Here is a 23,114-nt window from a genome sequence, read left to right on the forward strand (position 1 = left end):
AACCATTATTTTGTGTGTGTGTGTGTGTGTGTGTGTGTGTGTGTGTGTGTGTGTGTGTGTGTGTGTGTGTGTGTGTGTGTGTGTGTGTGTGTGTGTGTGTGTGTGTGTGTGTGTGTGTGTGTGTGTGTGTGTGTGTGTGTGTGTGTGTGTGTGTGTGTGTGTGTGTGTGTGTGTGTGTGTGTGTGTGTGTGTGTGTGTGTGTGTGTGCGTGCGTGCGTGCATGCATGCATGCATGCATGCATGCGCTCGCGTGTGCCTGTGCGTGTGTGTCTCTAGGTATAATGGCTGGCTCCAACAGGTCAGGTGATCTGAGAGATGCTCAGAGGTCTATTCCTGTAGGGACTATAATGGCCATCGCCACCACCTCCTTCATCTGTATCCTCCTTCTGTGTATGCGTGCTTGTTGTATACAGCAGTGGTTGAGGCAGTTAGCCTCGCCCTATAACCCAAAACAGAATTTAGGGACCCAAATGAGTGAAAATAGCCAATCTACAAGCTCACAATGCGGCGTGAAGAATTTCTTTGATTTCTTTATTAAATTACTGAAAATAATGTTTTGAAATAATACTAATTAAAAACAAAAGGTAGGACACAAATATAAAGGGACCCATTTGTGGGTCCCTTTATATGTATGGCCTAGTGTTAGGGAACCAGTGTAGTATACACAGTATACATTTGTTTCTTAACGGTAACATCGTGTAGATATCTCCTGTGTGGTTGCTGTTCTTAACTGTAACATTGTGTAGATATCTCCTGTGTGGTGCTGTTCTTAACTGTTACATTGTGTAGATATCTCCTGTGTGGTGCTGTTCTTAACTGTAACATCGTGTAGATATCTCCTGTGTGGTGCTGTTCTTATCTGTAACATCGTCTAGATATCTCCTGTGTGGTGCTGTTCTTAACTGTAACATCGTGTAGATATCTCCTGTGTGGTGCTGTTCGGGGCTTGTATTGAAGGAGTGGTGTTAAGAGACAAGTAAGTGAGAGCTTTTAAGAAATGTTATTGCCGCTCTGTCTGTTTCAGTGCAGGTTGCTTTCACACTCGGTCAAGCGACCAAAACCACATTCTTTTGAGTCACGGGCTAAAAGGTTTGGGAACCACTGCTCTATGGCATCAATGGTCACATGGGTTTGGCTGTGGTAATATGTATGTCATTAAATAAAGTGAGACAGACAGACAGACAGACAGACAGACGCGCACACACACACACACACACACACACACACACTTCAGTGCATCCCTGAGAGACCGTAATAAGATTAACATAATTATGACCAGACAAGCTTGGTTGGATTATCCCAGGTTATGTAGAGTTCACAACATATAATTTGATTGATTCATTGATTTACAAAAATGCATATACATAAAAATGTATCTGTGATATCTATCTATCAAAAGGATAAAGCATAATCGCTGATAATTCTCAAATCGGTTTTCAGAAACATAATCATAACAGGCTTTTCTCTTTGTGAACAAAGGAATAAGAGCATCTGTCTAATATGTTCTTGTGTATTAGATCAGATAAAAGTCCGCCAAATCGTCATAATTATGAGTTTATATTTTCAGCAGTGGAGGAAAGTAACTAAGTACATTTACTTAAGTACTGTACTTAAGTGCAATTTTGAGGTAGTTACTTTACTTTTACTACACTATACATCTCAGAGGCGAATGTTGTACTTTTACTCAACTACATTAATTTGAGAACTTAATGGGACGATGCCATTGTCCTATAGTTACTTGGCACAGTTGGTAGTGCTGTCGCCTCACAGCTAGAAGGTCCTGGGTTCGATTCCCGCTGGGGACGCTGTGGGCACTGGCGGCGTGTTCCCTCCTCCGCGTCATCAGTGCCCATACCCGAGGCGGGGGTTGGCGATAGGGCCTTTCTGTGTGGAGTTTGCATGTTCTCCCTGTGTCCCCTAGGGTAGATACCCTCACAAAAACATGCCATAATCCTGGTCTCTAAAAAACTACCTCCCCCTGGCCAGGCGGGGCGCCTGATGGAGGGGAAAGGAACTGGTCGGAATAACGTGTCCCTTCCACGCGCTACGTCCGGCCGGGGAAATTCCCCTCTGTAAGGTGAAAAGAAGCAGCTTGGACTCCTCATGCATAGAAGGAGGCATGAGGTCAGTCCGCTGCCCCCCCAGGTTGGCAGAGGAAGTGTAACGCCCAGGATTACATTAGATAATTGGCACTGGGTGAAAAGAAAACTGGGTTACAAAATCGTGGGATAAAAAATTAAATAAAATAAAGAAATGGTATTCACTCCTTCAAAGATCTTTATATTGATGGGTTATTTCCGACCTTTGAACAAATACGACGCAAATTCAATTTACCCCAATCACATTTCTTTAGATTTCTACAGATACGACATTTTTTAACACAACACACTGCTTCGTTTCCAAACATACCTCCCAACTCATCAATGGAATCTATATTTCTACCTGACCCATTGCTCAAAGGAGGTGTTTCTATTATTTATAATTCTCTCTCATGTTTAGATAATAATGCCTCCTTGGAGTATTTAAAAACTGCTTGGGAAAACGACTTAGGAATATCTATCACTGACGAGCAATGGTCTACATCTCAAAAGTTTGTGCACTCTTCTTCAGTATGTGCCAGGCATGGTCTTATACAGTTTAAAATATTACACAGGTTACATTTGTCAAAGGAAAAACTCAACAGAATGTATCCAAATGTGAATCCAGCCTGCGACAGATGTGGCCAGGCGCCGGCCACTCTAGCTCATATGTTCTGGCATTGCACTAAACTAACATCATATTGGCAAAGTATATTTAAATCACTGTCAGACATTGTTGGAAGACCTTTTGACCCGGATCCACTGACAGCAGTTATGGGAGTCAGTGGGCCCGGGGTCAAACTGTCTACTTTCCAATATAACATGGTAAAATATGTGACTCTACTGGCTCGCAGACTGATACTGTTGAATTGGAAACAAGCACAGGTTCCGACTCACACTTCACTTATGAGAGATGTTATGCACTACTTACAATTGGAAAAGATTAAGTTTGAATTGAGAGGGAGTGAAGATAGATTCTACCAGACATGGCAACCCTTCATTGAATATTTCAATAGGTGCACGCTAACCCCTCCTACACAATAGATAGCACAATAGAAAATTGGAAAGAAAAAAAAAAGGAACTGAGTGTTTTTTCTTTATTTTATTTTTTATCATTTAAAAAAGAATGTCTGTAATTCACTTAATTTACAACAACATGTTGGGAAAGTTTGAGAGCAAGAGTGTCTGTCCTGTTGTCTGTTTTGTTTGTCTGTAAACTCATTGTTTAACTGTTTTTTGTTTTTTCATGTTTATCACATTTATGTCTTTTTTATTATGTATTGTATGTGGAACATTTACATTGCCTGTTATTTTTTTCATTTTATTTAACTGAACTATTCATTATCATTGTCGATAATATTCTGATGTCATACAAAAAATGCCTAATAAAAACAGTATTAAAAAAACAAAAACAAAAAAAACATTTGAGTACTTTTTCCACCACAGACTTTCAGTCTATCTTATTGTGTGTGTGTGTGTGTGTGTGTGTGTGTGTGTGTGTGTGTGTGTGTGTGTGTGTGTGTGTGTGTGTGTGTGTGTGTGTGTGTGCATTCCAGATTCGGCGACTCGGTAAAGAAGAACCTGGTGATTGGAACATTAGCCTGGCCGTCACCCTGGGTGATTGTGATTGGCTCGTTCTTCTCCTGTTGCGGGGCGGGGCTTCAGAGCCTCACTGGCGCCCCCCGACTTCTGCAGGCGATAGCACGCGATGGCATTGTCCCATTTTTGCAGGTGTGTCCCCATGTCTATGTGATGAGTGTGTAATGTGTATGTGTCATTTAATTGGTCCTCACTAATGTTCATGATAAAATAGCACAATTTTGTTTTTTCTACTCTAGTCTGTGTCTCATGGGAGGGCATGGTGGGCAGTTCAGAAACCTGTCCGCCAGTGACATCAGCGATGGGGAATCCAAGCTAATAGAAACTGCAGGCTTTCTAGTCCTGAAAATTGCAATGCGGAAATTAAAGCCATCGTTCTCACGATGATACAAATCTAAATATATATTTCGAAATCTTTAAAAACAAAAGGACAGGTTTCTGAACTGCCCACAGCCCTCCTTTGAGACACAGACCGAGTAGAGAAAAGAATGGCGGAAAAGGTCGAAATAGAACAAGCGTCTATGGTTGCGGTAGCCGACAGCAGGCCTGCCTACTACGGTCAATGAGTTAATAGCTGATAGTGTGATGTCACTATATTTCTGTTTATTTCATTGGCCCGTTTGACTGTCAAGGGTTCAGCCTCCAGGAAGAAACCCTAAATGCAAAGTTAATACATCATTGCACATAAAAACGACTCCAGGGTGTCTAATGAAGTACTGTCACCTCATAGATACATGAAAAACTGGAAAAATACAAAAATTGTGGCAATCCCTCTTTAAATCCCACCGTCCTTTCTCTCCTCGTCTCTCCCAGGTGTTTGGACATGGGAAGGCTAACGGGGAGCCAACGTGGGCTCTGCTGCTCACCACCGGGATCTGCGAGATAGGAATCCTCATCGCTTCGCTGGACGCCGTGGCGCCCATCCTTTCCATGTAAGAGATTGATTCAAATGGCAGTGGCAGGAAAAAGCACTCGCATTCTTTTTCTCCAGTAAAAGTATCAATCGTACTACTCCGTAGAACTGTGTAGAACTACTCCGTCACAAGTGAAAGTCTGTTAGTTAAATTTTTACTTGAGTAACAGACATGGAAGTATTGGTGTCAAATGTACTTGAAGTACCAAAATTAAAAGTACTCAGTACTGCAAAATGTCCCATTTCACAAGTTCAAAATGTATACAAATCTTTTGAAAATAGCCGATCTACAAGTTCACAATGTGTCGCATCGCGATGCATTGTGAGCTTGTAGATTGGCTGTTTTCAAATGAACAAAATGAAGTGGTTAATCAGCTATTTTCAAATGGACGAAATGAAGTGGTTATGTTTTGTAATAATGATGAAAATATACAAAGTAACTACCAGTTACTAATAACGTTTTCAAATAAATATAGTGGAGTTAAAGTAGTAGAAGTAAAAGTATTAGAATTTGGAAATACTAAGTACAAATAGCTCAAAATTGTACAGTACTTAAAGGGGCATACTACTAATTTTCAACATTTTACTATGGCATTAATATACCTTCGGGGGGGGGGGGGGGGGGGAGTAAACTGAGTGGTGCAACTCCCCTCTCTCTCTCTCATTAGCAGGCAACAGTGCAACACTATCTCTCTCTGTTTCTGGCACAACAGCGCCACTTTTGCCCCTACTGGTACATACGGACATACCCAGGCAGCCAGCCAGGCAGGCACTCACACACATAGTCACTTAAGGAAGTGGTTTGCACCACTTAAAAAGTCCCCCCCATTCTGTGTTTCCTAGAACTGGAGGTCTGAAAAAGATCATTAACATGGTGAATCACATCTTCACCATGTTGATGACATCTTGATGATGTCATCAAGATGTGTTTCACCATGTTTATGATTTTGTTTTCCACAACAGCGGAAACAAAACAAGTACCGTAGAGTAGGCTATGGTGGATCTAGAAGGACACACTACTCTTCAAGGGGGCGAGAAACGCATAAAATCAAATCCCACCAGTGTGATGGATGGTTTCATGGTTTGTTTTCTCTGCCTGATGAGCTGTCTATTGATCAATCTGGGCTGTGTGTGTGGCAGTCGCCATATATGGAGGAGGCGATGCTTACCATACCTGTGATCTGTATCCTGAAACACTTGCTGAGTTTTCCAAGTTTGCACATCTACTATTGTTTGTATTCAAGAAGTCCTTGTTAAATATGAACTCAAATAAAGATGTGTGTGTGTGTGTGTGTGTGTGTGTGTGTGTGTGTGTGTGTGTGTGTGTGTGTGTGTGTGTGTGTGTGTGTGTGTGTGTGTGTGTGTGTGTGTGTGTGTGTGTGTGTGTGTGTGTGTGTGCACACGTCTTCAGGTTCTTCCTTATGTGCTATCTGTTTGTTAATCTGGCCTGTGCTATTCAGACGTTGCTGCGCACACCAAACTGGAGACCTCGCTTCAAGTTCTATCACTGGTAGGTGGAGCTTTGCAACATGTTCCATCGTTCACCGTCTACAGTCCACACTGTTACTCACAATGGATATGAGTTTGAAATGATTCAAATATGATAAGGCCTTTAATGCGACGTGCAACAATTTACAATTTAGGCATTTAGCAGAGGCTCTTAATACATAGCGATTTACAGTAAGCAAGAACAAAAAACATGGCAGTACATCAAATAGATAAAAAATAGTCATCATGAATCATACGTGAGCTAAGAACCTAACAGTGGGATATCTATCTAATGAAACTATAAGTGTATACACTATAGAGTGTTATGTCTACATAAAGTTTCAACCAAGGTTCATGTTTTAGGTTGTTATTATAGAAAGTAAAAGATGAGTGGTTTTTTTTTGCTGCTTTTTTTTGTTTTAGGGATTTTAGCTGTTTTTGACAGGGGGGCGGGGGCATTCGAGCATGGGGCTAAATATGTATTTCTTTACAAAATGTTATAGCGATTTTTTTTATTATTATTTACTATAGTCCTACTAGACCCCAATAAATTACATCTGGCCACAAAAGATCACGGGATCAAGGTCAATACTTACAGTACGAGTGTGAACATTATGTTTGAATGTGTTTCAGTCAAGTTCTAGCCCTGTGAACCCTGAGGCTTTTTGAGTGGTGCAACCACTCCTACAACCAGCTTGCAATGTCCTCGTACTTGTCTGTGTGTGTGTCTGTCTCGTACTTGTTTGTGTGTCTGTGTGAGCATGAGTATGTGACTTAATAATAGCAGTAGGGGGCGCCAGAAACAGTGAGAGGGGTAGTGACTATAATGAGAGAGAGTGAGAGAGAGAGAGAGAGAGAGGGGGGGGGGGGGGGGGGGGGGAATTGCACCACTCAGTTCACACGTGTGTGATTTTTTGTTTTGCGTGTGTGTTTTTTCCGTAGGTCTTTGTCCTTCCTGGGCATGAGCCTGTGTGTCTCCCTCATGTTCGTCTCTTCTTGGTACTACGCCTTGGTTGCCATGATGATAGCGAGCTGCATCTACAAGTATATCGAGTACAGAGGGTGAGTTTTGCCTGGCATGTAAGCCTTAATGGGCTCCATGCACGCACGCCATTTTGGAAAGAACTTGGGCCCCTTCCCTACTTCCTTCACAGGTGTTACCGATGATACTAATGAAGGCTCCATGTTCCCTTCTGGTCAAACAGAGTCAGGGTGCTGCTACTGTGCATGTTGGCTCACTGGAAACACAAATGTGTACACTCTATTTGTACAGCTCTAAAATAGCTACAGACCTGATCAGCTATTTTCAGCATGCAACCAAGTTTAAAATTGGCCATTACGACACCAGCTAGGCCCGCCAAAAGGCTTTTTTGCCGACAAAATCAACTAGATTTAGTCGACTAAAATCGTATGATATTTAGCCGACAAAAACTAGACTAACACTAAAATGTGTCGGGTGACTAAAATTAAATAAAATAAAATAAAATAAATAAAAATAAAAATAAATTACATTGTATTAAAAATAATGACTGAAACTACATAAAAAACAACACTAACCTGCACCTTGTGGCTCTCTCAGGGCAGAGAAGGCGTGGGGGGACGGCATCAGAGGCCTGTCGCTCAACGCAGCGCGCTACGCCCTTATACGCCTGGAGGAGGCCCCACCGCACACCAAGAACTGGAGGTGCGTGCGTGCGTGCGTGCGTGAGTGTGTGTGTGTGTGTGTGTGTGTGTGTGTGTGTGTGTAGGCTTGTCAATATGTGTAGTATTCTTTTTTTTCCTCATCTTTTTTTTGATAATAGGTAAATAGGTTGATGAGAACATCATTATGATGTGTTGTCATTGTCTTCTGCAGTGGTGGTTTTTGGACTTCCAATACTTTTACTTCTACTCCACTACATCTCGGATCCAAACAGTGTACTTTTACAGTACTCCACTACATTTATTTGAAAACTTTGGTTACTAGTTACTTTGTAGATTTTAATACGTTTTACAAATCATACACTAACCACTTCAGCCCTATATACATTTTGGCCTTTTGAAAATAACAGATATACAAGCTAACAATGCATGGCACGAAAGTTTTTAACTCAAATCTTTGCTTCTGGGGGGTTCCCTGAAACGAAATATTTTCAGATGGGGGTCTGCGGCCAAATACATATCATTCTGGGGCCAGGCTTCTTGACATGAAATAGTGTGAAAACCACTGACACAGAAACATAGGTTTTTCAGAAAACTGTCATGATTTAGAAGACGTGTTGTAGAATCTGGTCTAAGGTCTCAATGGCTTGAGACCAAACTTTGAGTAGTGTTTTCCACTAGTCGTGTTTGGTACCCCCCATGCAGGCCCCAAATGTTGGTGCTGTGTGTAGTAGCGTTTGGTACTATGCATGTAACGATTCACTCAACTCACCATACGATTCGTATCACGATACGATTTTTCACGATATTTTAAACGAAAAATATTTTCCAGAACAATTACCGTTTTTAAAATTTTGTATAATTTTCACATTTTTTATTTAACTACATTGTAAAATAAGTAGCATTACTTTTGACAGTACAGAAACATAATTGCCTTCCTTGATGAGCATCAACGACCATCATCACCTGGGCACAGTCAGTCACAGACACACACAGCTCCCCTCTACAGTGCTCTACTGAAAGTGACTCTCATTTTTCTCCAAAAGCACTTGAATATGATGGAATATGACTAAAGCTCACATTTCACATCACACAATTTTTCGATTTTCTTATTTCAATAAATCGATTCATATCGTCGCGATTAATATCGATATATATATCGATATACGATATATCGTTACATGCCTATTTGGCACCCTCCATGCATGCAGGCCCCAGATGTTGGTGCTGTGTAAGCTGGACTCGGACATGGGCGTGAAGCACCCTCGCCTCCTCTCCTTCACCACGCAGCTCAAAGCAGGGAAGGGCCTTACCATCGTCTCCTCTGTCCTGGAGGGCACTTACATGACCAGAGGCAGCGACGCCAAGACTGGAGAACAGGTTAGTTAATAATAATAATAATACAACTTTATTTGTACAGCCCATTTCATGACATGAAATACAGCTCAAAGTGCTTTACAGTTGGATTGTTACTAGTAGTAGTCAGTGGTGGAAAAAGTACTCTACTTAATTTACTTTTTTAAAATGTGCCGCAAATCTTTGAATACATATTATTTCAGAGCGAACGTTTTGAACTCAAATCTTTGCTCCTGGGGTGGTCCCTGGAACAACATATTTTCAGATGGGTGTCCGCAGCCAAATACATATCATTTCTGGGATCCTTGACATGAAATAGTTTGAGCACCGCACTGATATAGAAACACAGGTTATTCAGAAAACTGTCATGATTTAGAGGACATTTGTAGAATCGAACTCGGGCCACCGAGTGGCGCGCTACGAGCTTGTAGGTCTGCTATTTTTTTTTTAATCGAAGAACGACTGACATACTGTAGAAACATAGCTGGTTAAGTACAGTACTCAGTACTACATGTACTTAGTTACTTTCCATCACTGCTTACGAGTTGTGTCCGTTCTGTCCGCTCCTCCGTTCCCCCCGGTCCAGAACCTGAAGTCGGCCATGGCTGCCGAACGCACCAAAGGCTTCAGCCACGTGGTGGTTTCGTCCAACCTGCGAGACGGCTTCTCTCACCTCATCCAGTCGGCGGGCCTCGGAGGGATGAAGCACAACTCTGTGCTGATGGCGTGGCCAGCGGGCTGGAGGCAGGCCCAGGACACCTACCCCTGGAAGAACTTTATAGGTTAGGACACGTATACCTTTTAAAACATATTATTTTGGCATCGTTAAAAATATGGATGGCTACTCAGGTCACTGTGCCGTATATCCGTGCTCAAGTGGACATACAGTACATGGAGACAGACATAGGGGAACCCACATTGCTGTGAATACTGTATATATTCACTTCTTTTCTCACTGCTGTGGCAGTGAAGGAAGACGTTTCAATATTATTTTAATAATATTAAATTACCGGTAATAATTTAAATAATATTTGGTTCCTTTGATTTCCGTACATTTACTTAAGTACTGTACTTAAGTGTAATTTTGAGGTATTTGTACTTTACTTGAGTAATTCCAATATCTTCTATTCTAATATCTGTTTACTTCTACTCCACTACATCTCAGAGGCAAATATTGTACTTTTAATCCACTGCAATTATTTGAAAACTTTAGTTACTAGTTGCTTTGTAGATTTGGATTATTATTACAAAACATACATTAATCACTTCAGCTCTATATCCAGTACATTTCGGCCATTTGAAAATAGCAAATCTACAAGCTCACAATGCGTCGCGATTCGACACATTGTGAGCTTGTAGATCTGCAAGATTATCATTTTGAAAACTTCAAAAGGGACATTCTGCACAATGAGCACTTTTAAGTACATTTTAATGCCATATACCTTTAGCACTTTTTACTCAAGTACATTTAGAATTCCGGACTTTTACTATGTAACGAAATAGTTCTGCATTATTAATACTTTTACCCAAGTGAAACGTTTGAGTACTTTTTCCACCACTCTCGTTCTCCAGAGACGATACGAGAGACGACGTCGGCACAGCAGGCGCTGCTGGTGGCCAAGAACATCGACCGCTTCCCCGCCAGCCAGGAGCGCCTGAGGGAGGGCACCATCGACGTGTGGTGGATCGTGCACGACGGAGGGCTGCTCATGCTGCTGCCCTTCCTGCTCTCACAACACAAGGTGTGTGCGTGAGTGTGTTAGGGGAGAGTTAACCCATTTTGAACTGAGATCAGATTCTAAAAATGTCTTCTACATCCTGACAGTTTTCTGAAAAAGCTGTGTTTCTATGTCAGTGGTTCTTCGACCTTTCAAAAATAGCCAAAGCATAACATAATGCTAACACCAAAAGGGGTTCCCGCCCAGAATGGGTTTAATCCAGAACCTTAAATCTAAGGGACGGGCTCTTGTAGAAAGGAATCTTGAGAATGAAAGATACTTAGTTTGTACTAGTTTCCGACTGCTGGATGAAGGATGGAATATAATCACTCAAAGCACACACGATAAACTGACAAAGTAGAGTTCTGACGGCAGCGTCTTAGGCATTTCGGAGGTGTGTGTGCATGCGTGCGTGTACTGTACACGCATGCGTATAATTTGGCCCTGACATGTTTGTTTTTTTACTCTGCTGTCTTTTCTAAACCCATTTATGTCATTTCCATTTATGTCAATTCTAAACCCATGCTGTCATTTCTAAACCCATTATCTGTGTCATTTTTTTATTTTAGCAGATATACAAGCTCGCAGCGCATCACTTCGTGCCACGCTGCGAGCTTGCACATCTGCTATTTTTGAACATTTTGGAAAGTATCGCGAGAGCGTCTGAACATTGTTGAATAATCTAGAACTACGAAATGGTTTGAACTATACCGGTATACGGATTTAGAAGGCATTCGTAGAATCTGCCTCAGGTCTACAATCTCAACTGGAACAAAATAAGCCTAGGTGGTTTCATCCACCTTTAACTTTTCTCTCTCTTGTCATCCCCCCCCCCCACACACACACACACACACAGGTGTGGAGGAAGTGTAAGATGCGTATCTTCACCGTGGCGCAGATGGACGACAACTCCATCCAGATGAAGAAAGACCTCCAGTTGTTCCTCTACCAGCTGCGTCTCCCAGCCGAGGTGGAGGTGGTAGAGATGGTGAGGCTCTGGCTCTGTTCGTCTGCGTGTGTGTGTGCGTGTGTGTGTGTGTGTGTGTGTGTGTGTGTGTGTGCGTGTGTGTGTGTGCACGTGTGCACGTGTTTTCCTAACCGTGCGTCACCAGACTTTCCACCTTAAGGCTTTCGTTATGATGACATTATGGGAGCGTATTCATCTCCATTTTTTTATGGAGGGACAGACAGTAGGCTGACCGGAAATGGGGAGAGAAATGGGGCGGTGACATGCAGTAAAGGCCGTCGGGATCGGGAGTCGAACCCGCGGCACACTGCCAGACTGGATTACCAGGCCAAGGTGCCTGGACCGCTGAGCCACAGCCCGGGTCAAATAATATACTATACTATACTAACATTTTGACCAATCACTATTTGTTTTCAACTGACTAGTACCGATATTTGTCGCTACCCAGTGCCTATTGGCCAGCTGAAAAAAGGAGACAAAACAAATCACGCCCCAGTGTGAGGTGAGTGGTGCCGTTGGTGAGGTGATCTGCTGCACCCACTGTCAAGTTCATGACATCGTAAGTTAGGGTTGTCCCGATCCAATGACGTGAATCGGAAATCGGGGCAGATCACATGATTTTTCCAAAAATCGGAATCGGGAGGAAAAAATGGGATTATTATTATTTTAAATTATTAATGTGATATTTTTAGCTGCACGCCCGACCTGTCTGTCTGCTGAGCATAAATCCAGCGCAGCAATAGTTCATAGAGACACGGAAGGCAGACGGTTTGATATATAATCCCCCCTTCGTTCTCTATCAGAAATTCATTCTGTTCCTTTAAATCAGCTGTCTCTCTCCATGTCAACTCCCCTCACTCTCATTTGCTGCCAGCTAAGGGCCGATTCATACTCCTATTTTAGAGCCGAATAAAAGTCGGTTCGGCTCTGTAGAGCCTACAATGTGACGTCATTTGAGGTTTGGGGGGGCGGTTACCGTCCTAAAGTCGGCTCTTCGGTGCTACTGAAAGTTTCTGACGAGCCGAAATCATTTCGGCACTACAGCGGTAAAATAGGAGTATGAATCGGCCCTTAGTCACTCATGCCCACATTCAATCAGGTGTTATTTTTAAGCAGTCACTACCCTGTCCTCAGTCTTCATGCTAGCTGACTCTGTGTCTCTGTTGATCAGATGTCAGCGTTCAAATGTCCTCCACCTCCCCGGCCTCCTCCTCTGTGGCATTAGTTCTGTAATGGGCGATTCTGTGAGTCTAGTTCTGTTATGGGTACCCGTGATTATGATGTGTTTTATGGATTGTATTATGATCATGTGACATGTTCAGTATCTGTGCGATATGGAATGCATTGAAAGTTATGCTGTTGATGTAATGTCCCGTTATGCTCTGCTCTGAGCTGTGTCTCGGTGCAGATAATCTGAGATATCCCTTCATTCATCAAAATTAAGATTTTCCCCAAAAAATAGCAGATCTACAAGCTCGTATGAGCTTGTAGATCTCCTATTTTTCAATAGCTGAAGTAGAACAGAGTGCTTAAAACACCAAAAGGGGTTCCCGCCCAGAAATGGGTTAAGAGGCACGGTATGTAATTGTTTGGCTATATGCTCTCTTTCAGCACGACAGCGACATCTCAGCCTTCACCTATGAGAAGACTCTGGTCATGGAGCAGAGGTCTCAGATGCTCAAGCAGATGCAGCTGTCTCGCAACGAGAGGGAGAGAGAGGTGAGCAGCATGACAAACAAACATTATGTATGCCAATGTACTGTACACATCACACGTAATGGTCGTATACATGGAATGACTGATTTTATTTTACCTTAGCAACCGCATATTAGACCCTACCGACCACCTATTAGACCATAGCAACCACCTGTTTTACCCTAGCAGCCACACATTATACCCTAGCAACTGTCTATTGGTCCCTAGTAATGGCTGTTTTACCCTAGTTGGTCCTCACTAATGTTTATGATAAAAACCACATTTTTGGATTTCTGGAACTGCCTCAAGGACCACTGGGGGCCCCGACTTTGGGAACCACTGTTCTATAGTTTCTATTGGCCTTATTATTGACCTTTGAACTCTGCTCCCCCACCTTGCTGCTGCGTGAATCTCGGTCGGACACTGTGCTCAGATTCAGAGCATCACGGACGAATCGCGGAGCTCCGTTAAGAGGAAGAAGTCGATGGACGTTGACACGCCCACTCGTCTCCCCCAAAACACCCTGCCGGTCCCCAGGGTGTACTTCCCGGAGGATGAGGTAGCCATGTTGGCAAACTAGACATCCCATAGTCGCTGACCATGATGCCATTGCTCCATCCCAGGGGTCATCAATATGTCCGACCGTGCACGTTCAAATGTGTCTTGTCTGTGGCAAATCTTTATGTGTTTTTGGTAATATTATTGTCCACTCATTTTGTACGTCCGTGGCAAAAATAGAATGTTGACAAAAATGTCCACCACAAGCCAACATGGTGATGACCCCTGCTCCATCCTTAATCCACCCCTTCATTCTCACTCCTCAACAGCATGGCTGCTAAGGACAGTTGTTAACTTATTGTATCTATTGTTCTTTTTGAGCACAGACGGAGGCCTCTGATAATGGCTTGACCATTATTTGACCATTATTAATGGCGTTGACCATAATACACAGCAGCAGCAGTGGCCATTTTTACTTTAAGTCCATACTCCAGGGATTTATGACGAAAAGCAAAATGGCTGCCGTGTGTGAACGTGTTTCTCAACTGAAACGGGCTTTATTTGAGAAGCCATCGGCTCACCATTAAATGGCGTATAGCCTGTGTGTTACAGACTGTTTCCCAATACGAATATCTAATTTCTGTTTCGGGTCACGGGGCTGAACCGTTTGGGAACGACTGTGTTGCAGAACTGGAAAGTGGCATTGTGATGGACACGCGTGGTAGCGAACAGGGCCGTTATGTGAAGTTGATCTGGAGAGTACAAAACACGCTCGTTCAGGCGGAATTCTAAGGTCCCTCGGTTGACGACACGGTCCTCCATCTTCTTGATAATCTGTCCAGCTTAGAGGTCAATAACTTTCCAGTTCTTGGCCCCTAGTTCAGAGTTCTTAACCTCCATTTGCTGTCTTGCCTGAATCCATTGCTCTCGTAGAGGCTGACATATTCTGACACACAGCGAATGAAAGCTGCTGCCAGAGAGAAAACGCGTACAAACTCTTCGGAAAGTACATAACATTGAAATGCACAGCCTAATAGTATTATCCCATTAATTTTGTCAATTAATTGGATTTGTGCTCATTGTGCATCTTAGTAGGGATAAGATGGCTTTGGCATCAGCTTGTACATTAAGTGAGGAATATTTGGTATTGTAGTGATGGTAGAAGTAGTAGTTGCAAGTAGTACTGTATTGTTCCGAATATAAGACCCAAATTATTGTTCCAAATAGTCTAGTCCCCAATTATAATACGACCCCATTTTTTAGGATATTTCCATTGGAAAAAAACGTCTTATATTCAGGCCAATAGGGTATTTACTGGGCACCTTAACTCCCTTTCTTACTTTACTGTGTGCGCTTGTTTGGATTTTCGAAACTACTTTGAAACACTAGCTCTGTATGGAAAGACAGTTTTCTGTCCCAGTCTGCATAGCAACGATCCCTCCATAGTCCATATCACTCCTACTGCCTTTGTTTGTCCTAAAAGCATCCACGTGATTCATTTTCCACCTTGCTTGTAGTTTTCCATCTTGACCATCTTATCATCCCTAGGGAAGCGTTTGACCCTGCTTGCCTGAGGTTGCATTTTCCTGGTCACAGAAACAAATGCTGTCACTGAAAACCTTGTTTTTTCCCCAACCGTTAGTTTGCAGAACTTGCTGTCGCTCCCGGCCCGCCCTCTCTATCCTTTATAATTCTACGGTTCCCGACAGGCCCAGCTGATCCACGACAGAAACACGGCGTCCCACTCGGCGAGCGTCAAGGCGGTGGCGGCCACTCCCGACCGCGTCCACATGACCTGGACCAAGGACAAGCTGATCAGCGAACGACACAAGAACCGGGAGAGCAACGCCATGGGAGTCAAAGACATGTTCAGCATGAAACCGTAAGTACAAGCACTTGTATAAAGGTGTTGATTTAAATCATTCTCATAGTTACAAATAGATAAATAAACAGATTTTACTGTGTAGCTAATAAACGTTGCAACGTGCAACTAATTATAGTATTGGATAGGTTTCTTTTAACGACGGCAACAAAAAAACTTCCAAGAGAAAGGCCTGTATTTGATATGTGCCCATACATTTTCTTTATAACTAGGGAACAAAATATATTTTCTGAAACTGTGTGCTTAAATTAATTACTTTAAATGTGATACAATTTCTAATTTATTTGGCACAGGATTGTACTTGCATTTCTCCATCTTGCATCAACTTCATGAAACAAAACAGCCCCTTTACCAAACAATGTGTAAACTTTAACTTGTTTCAGATTAATGCACATTTTTGCTTTGTGCAGTGTAACTTCCATAGGGCTACAGTGACCTCCCCTGGCGATTTTATGAACTGTTGTGTAAAACATTAATCTGCAGTCATTTCATTGTTGTGGTGGTATGATTACTGTATTTCTAAATGAATTGTGTAATTTGTGTTCATCAGTGTTTTGTTGTTTTTTACATTTAACCGATAAAGATAGACCCTGAACAGAAAAAACGAGAATGATAATGGGCAGTGGTGGAAAAAGTACACAATTATTTTACTATAAGTAATAGCGTCAATGCTGCATTATAGAAATACTCTGTTACAAGTAAAAGTCCGAAATTCTAAATGCACTTGAGTAAAAGTACAAAAGTATTGGCATCAAAATGTACTTAAAGTACCAAAAGTAGAAAGTACTTACTATGTAGAATATCCCATTTCACGTTTTCAAACGTATAAAGAAACTTAAAAAAATAGTTGATCTACGAACTCAGTGAGCTTGTAGATCGGCAAATAGGGCTGAAGTGGCTAATGGATGTTTTGCAATAATAATCAAAGTAACTAGTGAATAAAGTTTTCAAATAAATGTAGCCGAGTAAAAGTACAGCCTCTGAGATGTAGTGGAGTAGAAGTAAAAGTGTTGGAAATTGGAAATACTCAAGTAAAGTACAAATACCTCAACATTGTAATTAAGTACAGTACTTAAGTAGGCCTAAATGTACTTAGTTGCTTTCCACCACTGCACTAAAGAGATTTTAAATACCAGTATACCACAGAGGTGCTCCCACTTGTCGCTGATGGGCCTATAGTTATTACATCAATGGTAAGACATGTTGTGCTTTGTTCCCCCTGTCTAGAGAGTGGGAGAATCTGTAAGTCACACTTCCCTTAACCTTTGTCGTTATTTGCTTGAGCATGTCCTCTATTTGTTAATAAGCCCGATTTATACTTCAATGTACGGCGGTGTCACACTCACAAAAATAGCCAATCTATTCGGACGGTCACAACCTGTGTGATGTGTTGTGAACCATTTGGTTATAATAGATTTTTATTTTTATTGTAGTTTTCGTTAGTTTTATTTTTTTTTTCTTCTTAATTCAGTTAGTTTTAGTTCGTTTTTAGAGCGGGTTTGCTAGTTTTTATTAGTTTTTATTACGCTTAGTTTTAGTTCAGTTTTTATTTGTTTAAGTGTTAGTTTTTCGTTTTTTCAGCCGTTCACCTGACAAATAAGTCAGGTGCAGGATTGAAAAGGGCCAATATAAGTATTGTGTAATAAAAACTCAGGAAAATATAGCATTTAAAAAAAGAATATTCAGTTACAGATTATGCTTATAAATAAATTGGCAAAAATGAAAACTAAGGGCATTTTGTCTATCAATTCAGTTAGTTTTAGTTAGTTTTGTAAACACACAATACAGTTTCAGTTAGTTTTTGTTTTCTTTCATAGTTTTCTTTAGTTCAGTTAACGAAAATGTTAGTTTTAGTTAACTATAATAACCTTGTTGTGAACTTCTTACAAAGCGGCTATTTTCAGCCTGTGACACCGTCGTACAGGCGAAGAATACAATTAGCTATTAGTGTGCTCGTAGCTGTAGATGCATGCCGTGCACGTGCACATGCATGTGTGTTTGTGTGCGTCACATGTCCATGCCTCTCCTGCCTTCCCAGCGCATGCCTATGTAAAAACCCGCCATGAATGAAGTCTGCTTTATTGATTTAGCCTCTGTACCTCTGCTTGGCATATGACAGTTGAAGCTGTGTGTTTGTTTTCCAGCACCGTGTTCCAATTTGATGATCAACCCGTTGACACTGTAAAAACCCAATGTTACTCTAAAGGGGGTGTACTGTAAAGTGATATGTTCTTGTAAAACATTTGTTCAGTAACAGGGGGGTCTCTAACCTGACTCCGCCAGATTGCGGCAGTATTGAGTTCACAAGTTCCCTCCTGCCTGCACCTGGTTTCTCTCAAGCAGAAACGATGAACTGGAAGCAGCGGGACAACAATCTGATATCTCCATACTAATTTCGAGTTGTAGTCTTGTTAGGTTGTGTTTACATTTGCGCTGTGGCAGCGCTTCAATACGTCATCAGTCTCGCGTTGATCCCACCTCTAGCGGCCGCATATCGCTCCGATCAGCATTTGATCGGAGTACATGGTCTCTGCCCGAGAGGGACCAGATGGGAGCAGGAGGAGGAACTCACTGCTGCCCCCAGCTGGCGGAGTCAGGTTAGGGGGTCTCCCCATCTCTCCAGTTCTTTAGTAAACAGCAGAGCCATATAGTAAGACAGAGTTACGACATAGAGGGGGGCAGAAAACAGCCCGGTCACGTGGTTCATGTACTCCTGCGAGCACATAGACTCCAATACATTCCGTAAACTTCCGGTTGTCCCTTTTCAACAGAAGTCTATGTAGAAGAGACTGGCCCCATGAAGTGAACGGAGTTGTCGTAACTCTGTATTACTCTATGGCTCTGGTAAACAGAATGTGGGCTAAATCTTGCGCCACCCCTTAACCCTTCCCTAAACTATTTTTTAACCATTTTTTTACTATTTTAAAAAACCTTTTAAAATAGTTCAAATAGCCAAGCTCACAATGTCTCGATGTAGATCGACTAGTTGAACTATTTTCAAATGTTTTTCAAAATAGTAAAAAATGGCAAAATACGTTTAGGGATAAGGCATAAGGGTGGTGCAAGATGGAGCACCCTATGTTTTCAGGTCGCGATAACAAGTTAATTCAATGAAGAGAGAGAACACCACAAAGTTAATTTATTCACTTCAATTTTACTTTCCAGTTCCAGTTTTGTCTGCTAATTCTTTTACATTTTTCTTTCATTTTCACCTGACCTAAAAATATATCTTGTGTTTTAAAGTGCTGGTGAATATGGAGATATTAAACACTCAGTTTAACAAGAAATATCACTTAGAACCCCCTTTAACTCTGATAATCTTAGAATTACAAATGGATCGATTAACACTGAAGATTATACCTCCAAGATCGTCGAGTCTTCCCAGTCCCGCTCCTCCAGATTCCTTTCAGATTCCTTTCAGATTCTCACGTCGATATTTATCCTCTCATGTAAACCGTTCAGTATTATTCCTATTCACCGTCCTATGGATGCTGTTGGTTTCACATAGCAACCAGAGCAATGTAAGGAGGATGCACACGGCAGTCAAGCTGAATGAGGTGATAGTCAACAAGTCCCAGACGGCACAGCTGGTCCTGCTCAACATGCCGGGACCGCCAAAGAACAAGGGAGGCGACGAGAACTGTATCCTTTTTCAGTCAGTCAGTCAATCCATCAGTCACCCAAACCATCAGGCTGTGCTCCTTCAGGGTACACCTTCACACTCAGTGTACTCAGTGTACAGTACATAGATGTATGATGCTACACATGATGTGTACATACATTATGTGTATGATGAACACAATTGTGCACCTTTGGTTGTGCTGCTGATGGAAAGAGCAGTAAAGGTGTTAGGACACAGCCTGCGTTTTTCAGGCCGAATATCGGAGTGAATGTCCGAGCACAGAAAAAAAATAATCGACCTCACGTAATGTCAATCACGTTTGCACACATTGTGTTCGTATAACAGGTTTTCAGGCCGGGGTCGATTTTCTTTCCGTTTTCAAAAAAAAAACATAGCTATGAATATAAATAATACGCATCGCACTCAGTGTGCAAGGATGTTTTGCGTGACATTTTGTGTGACATTTCTTATTTAGGTTTTCGGATCGGCAATTTTTTTTATTTTGCAAATACCTTAGTGAGGCCTATGTACTTATAGATAGAGTTTTTATTAAAGTGTCCTACATCATAAGATGCCCAGCCCGCACGGGCTTACAAGACACTCACAAAATTGTACATATATAATGATACATATACACAAATAGACAGTTACTCATGGATACATAGTTCTCCAACGTAACTGCCATGCCTTCTCTATGTACTAGTTAGAGTAGTAATCAGTAGTGAGAATGTAAGAGAGCATTACACACACAAACTAAAACTGTGTGTGTGTGTGTGTGTGTGTGTGTGTGTGTGTGTGTGTGTGTGTGTGTGTGTGTGTGTGTGTGTGTGTGTGTGTGTGTGTGTGTGTGTGTGTGTGTGTGTGTGTGTGTGTGTGTGTGTGTGTGTGTGTGCGCTTGCGCGTGTGCGTCGCTGTCTGCAATCAGTAGCGAAGCCTCCCCGTCACAAACGTTAGAAGAACCATGAGATGAGAAGGTTGTGTGTTAAAACAGATTTGAATAGATAGATTAAAACAAATGTAATGCACGAGTTGGCATACAATGAACCATCCACCAACCATAATGCACTCAACTCAACCCTGGTATATTTGTGTACTGAGTGTTGATTTTGACGACTAAAACTATGACGAAACATCTTTCGTCAACTACCTTTTTTCACTGCCCAAAACTAAATAAAAAGCAAGCCATGATGACTATAAAACTATGACTAAATATGCTGACAATTTCGTCAACAAATAATCACTAGACTAAAATGTTGGGGAGGCACTAGTGGAGAAGAGATGCCCTTTGCGACGCTTTGTGAACTTCGTAAATCGGCTATTTTCAGTGTGTGACAAAGTGTAAAATCTGCCGTCAAGTCCCGCCAAAATCCATTTTAGCCGACCAAAATCGACTGTAGATTTAGTCGACCAAAATCGTATGGCATTTAGTCGACTAGAAGTAGACTGACACTAACACATTTCGGGTGATTAAAATATGACGAAAACTAAATGTAATTGCATTCAAAAGAGTGTTTTTCCTTAAGCAGAATGTCCCTCTGGCAGACATGGAGTTTCTGGAGGTTCTGATGGACGGCCTGGACCGGGTCCTGCTGGTCCGCGGTGGCGGCCGAGAGGTCATTACCATCTACTCCTAGCCGCTCCAGGAGGCTTCTGATTGGCTTGGAGGAGGGCCCAGGGAGGCAGGGGATTGGACGCGGGGGCATGCATGGCGTGCAGTCAGGACAAGGGGCAGGGGGCGGGGCTGCTCCACAGAGAAAGAGTTCCGCGTTCACGCACGCCAATTAAATTCCCAATACCCCGAATCTCGGCCACTCGCTCACTCCAGCATGGCGGCGTTGCGGTGAAATTGGTGCCCTGACGAAATATGTGACCATCGTGTGAGCATAACTTACATCTTTTAATTCGCCCTAAATAACGCTAGGCTGTTAATAAACAAACCGCAATTATTTTCGTTCGGACACTGACGTCACGATTGTGACACGATTGTCACACATTTCAGCACACTCACACTCGAGTGACCGAGTGTGAGTGAGTGAGTGAGTGGCCGAGATTTTGGGGTATTGGAATTCAGCCTAGTCCAAAGCAGCAGTCAAAGGAGACCAGACCGCCGGCTGGAAGAACTTTGATGGTGGTTGTGAAAGACAGAGCTGATGAGGCTGCTTCGCTGCGCAGCATGAGCTCAGTGCAGCGCCACCTAGGGTTAGAGTAGACTCGCTACACCCTCACCCAGCTGTGTGTTTTCCACTGCTGTCAACCCAGCCACCATATCCGGTGGGAACCCATCGGCATTCCTTTGAATTGTGGAGCTCTGAATCTGTCCTTGAGATATTTCCCAGCCACATACACACAGTGGGCCTCAAGGCCTATTCCAGTTTTAGGTGATAAAGTGACCACCGTTTGTAGCATGAATAAATAGGCCTTAAGCAGTGTCTCTGTAGGTCACATTACACCTCTGATAATGATCATAAACTGTGTTCACGTCAACACGTACACAATTTCTTCTGTTGTTCTTAGCTAGGCGATTGTCACATTGTGGGACGAGGTTTCTCAGCTACTCTAAAAGCAGCTCATTCTTTTAAAAACAAAACAAACTAGCCTTTTGTTTTATTGGGAATGCTAACATTGAAGCAGTATTTATTTTGTATTATGGCAACACCATAAAATATTATTTAATATATTCATTAGAAGGGGGGTAATGTGCTCATCACGAGTACATTACATGCTTGTGATGAAAAATAAGCCTACACAAATGGGTGGTTAAAATCCCAGAATGTTGCTGTGCTTTTTTTTTTAGCAGAGCAGAGCAGGTGCCCCTGAGATCTATCTGAGATCTATCGGTATCTAGATATTACTAGTTAAGAGTTTTCTGTTCATTGGATCTTGTGATTATTATTTTATTGTTGTTGTATCATTGTGTTTTGCAATGATACGCTACTAATTGTATGTGGGCCACTGCAATCCCAGTTATACCACTGATCACAGACAGAGTGCATTAGAGACTAGATGAGTCGACATTTATGTCATTCAACATTTATACCTTTCACAAATAACACCTTACACACAAAGCCACACACATGCAAACAGAATCTAACATTTTATTTGCTGAACAAAGATTGAATTGCGTCAGCTGTGACTGGACTATTTATTTTACTACATGCTATTTTGTAGGCATACCTGAACTCATTCCATTGCAAACCAGTGCCTTGGCAGTTGGCATCACTGTGTAGTTTAAATGTTTAGAATTTCAATTAATATACATATTAGTTCCATTGGAACACCATGAAAACACTGGTGGTTCTGGAGCCTATTAAACGAAACACTTAAATACTTAAATACTGAAATTAATGTAAAAAAGTAATTTTCTGTTATATGCCAAGCTATTTTATGTTGCCATGTTGTAGACAATCAACCATCTGTCTTATGAGCTTAAAGAATAGTTCATGTTTTCAAAAAGCCTCATTTATAATTATTTAAGTGAACACACTTCAGTATTGCAGGGATTGCATTTAGCAAAAGTCTCCTATATGTACAGTATATCCGTTCTGTGTAACTGCCTTTAAATATATGGCAGCTTTTTTAAGTCTGTGATTTTGTGAGGCTCACACACATGACAGTTTTCTGAACCCCCATCTGAAAATATGTTGTTCCAGGGACCTC

General features: G+C 41.9%; 1 protein-coding gene across 2 annotated transcripts in view; it reads left to right on the forward strand.

Moving 5' to 3' along the window:
• The window catches only part of LOC310870929 (solute carrier family 12 member 7-like), a 52,242-nt gene extending 29,571 nt beyond the window's left edge, over positions 1-22,671 (forward strand). Inside the window, exons 11-26 of one of the 2 annotated variants that reach the window (XM_083782307.1) lie at positions 277-375; positions 919-976; positions 3,635-3,809; positions 4,491-4,609; positions 6,002-6,100; positions 7,021-7,140; positions 7,658-7,762; positions 8,931-9,099; positions 9,662-9,857; positions 10,648-10,817; positions 11,650-11,781; positions 13,372-13,479; positions 15,663-15,835; positions 17,063-17,077; positions 19,344-19,477; positions 21,000-22,671. In XM_083782307.1, the coding sequence (XP_083638433.1) occupies positions 277-375; positions 919-976; positions 3,635-3,809; positions 4,491-4,609; positions 6,002-6,100; positions 7,021-7,140; positions 7,658-7,762; positions 8,931-9,099; positions 9,662-9,857; positions 10,648-10,817; positions 11,650-11,781; positions 13,372-13,479; positions 15,663-15,835; positions 17,063-17,077; positions 19,344-19,477; positions 21,000-21,091 (1,964 nt within the window). In that variant the 3' untranslated portion in view covers positions 21,092-22,671. The remainder of the gene's footprint in view (positions 1-276; positions 376-918; positions 977-3,634; positions 3,810-4,490; positions 4,610-6,001; positions 6,101-7,020; positions 7,141-7,657; positions 7,763-8,930; positions 9,100-9,661; positions 9,858-10,647; positions 10,818-11,649; positions 11,782-13,371; positions 13,480-15,662; positions 15,836-17,062; positions 17,078-19,343; positions 19,478-20,999) is intronic. The other variant, XM_083782308.1, reaches the window with a different exon arrangement.
• Positions 22,672-23,114: the final 443 nt, after the last annotated feature.

This window comes from Protomyctophum parallelum (genome assembly GCF_964188405.1).
Source record: "Protomyctophum parallelum genome assembly, chromosome: 14".
In the NCBI taxonomy this organism is placed as follows: domain Eukaryota; kingdom Metazoa; phylum Chordata; class Actinopteri; order Myctophiformes; family Myctophidae; genus Protomyctophum; species Protomyctophum parallelum.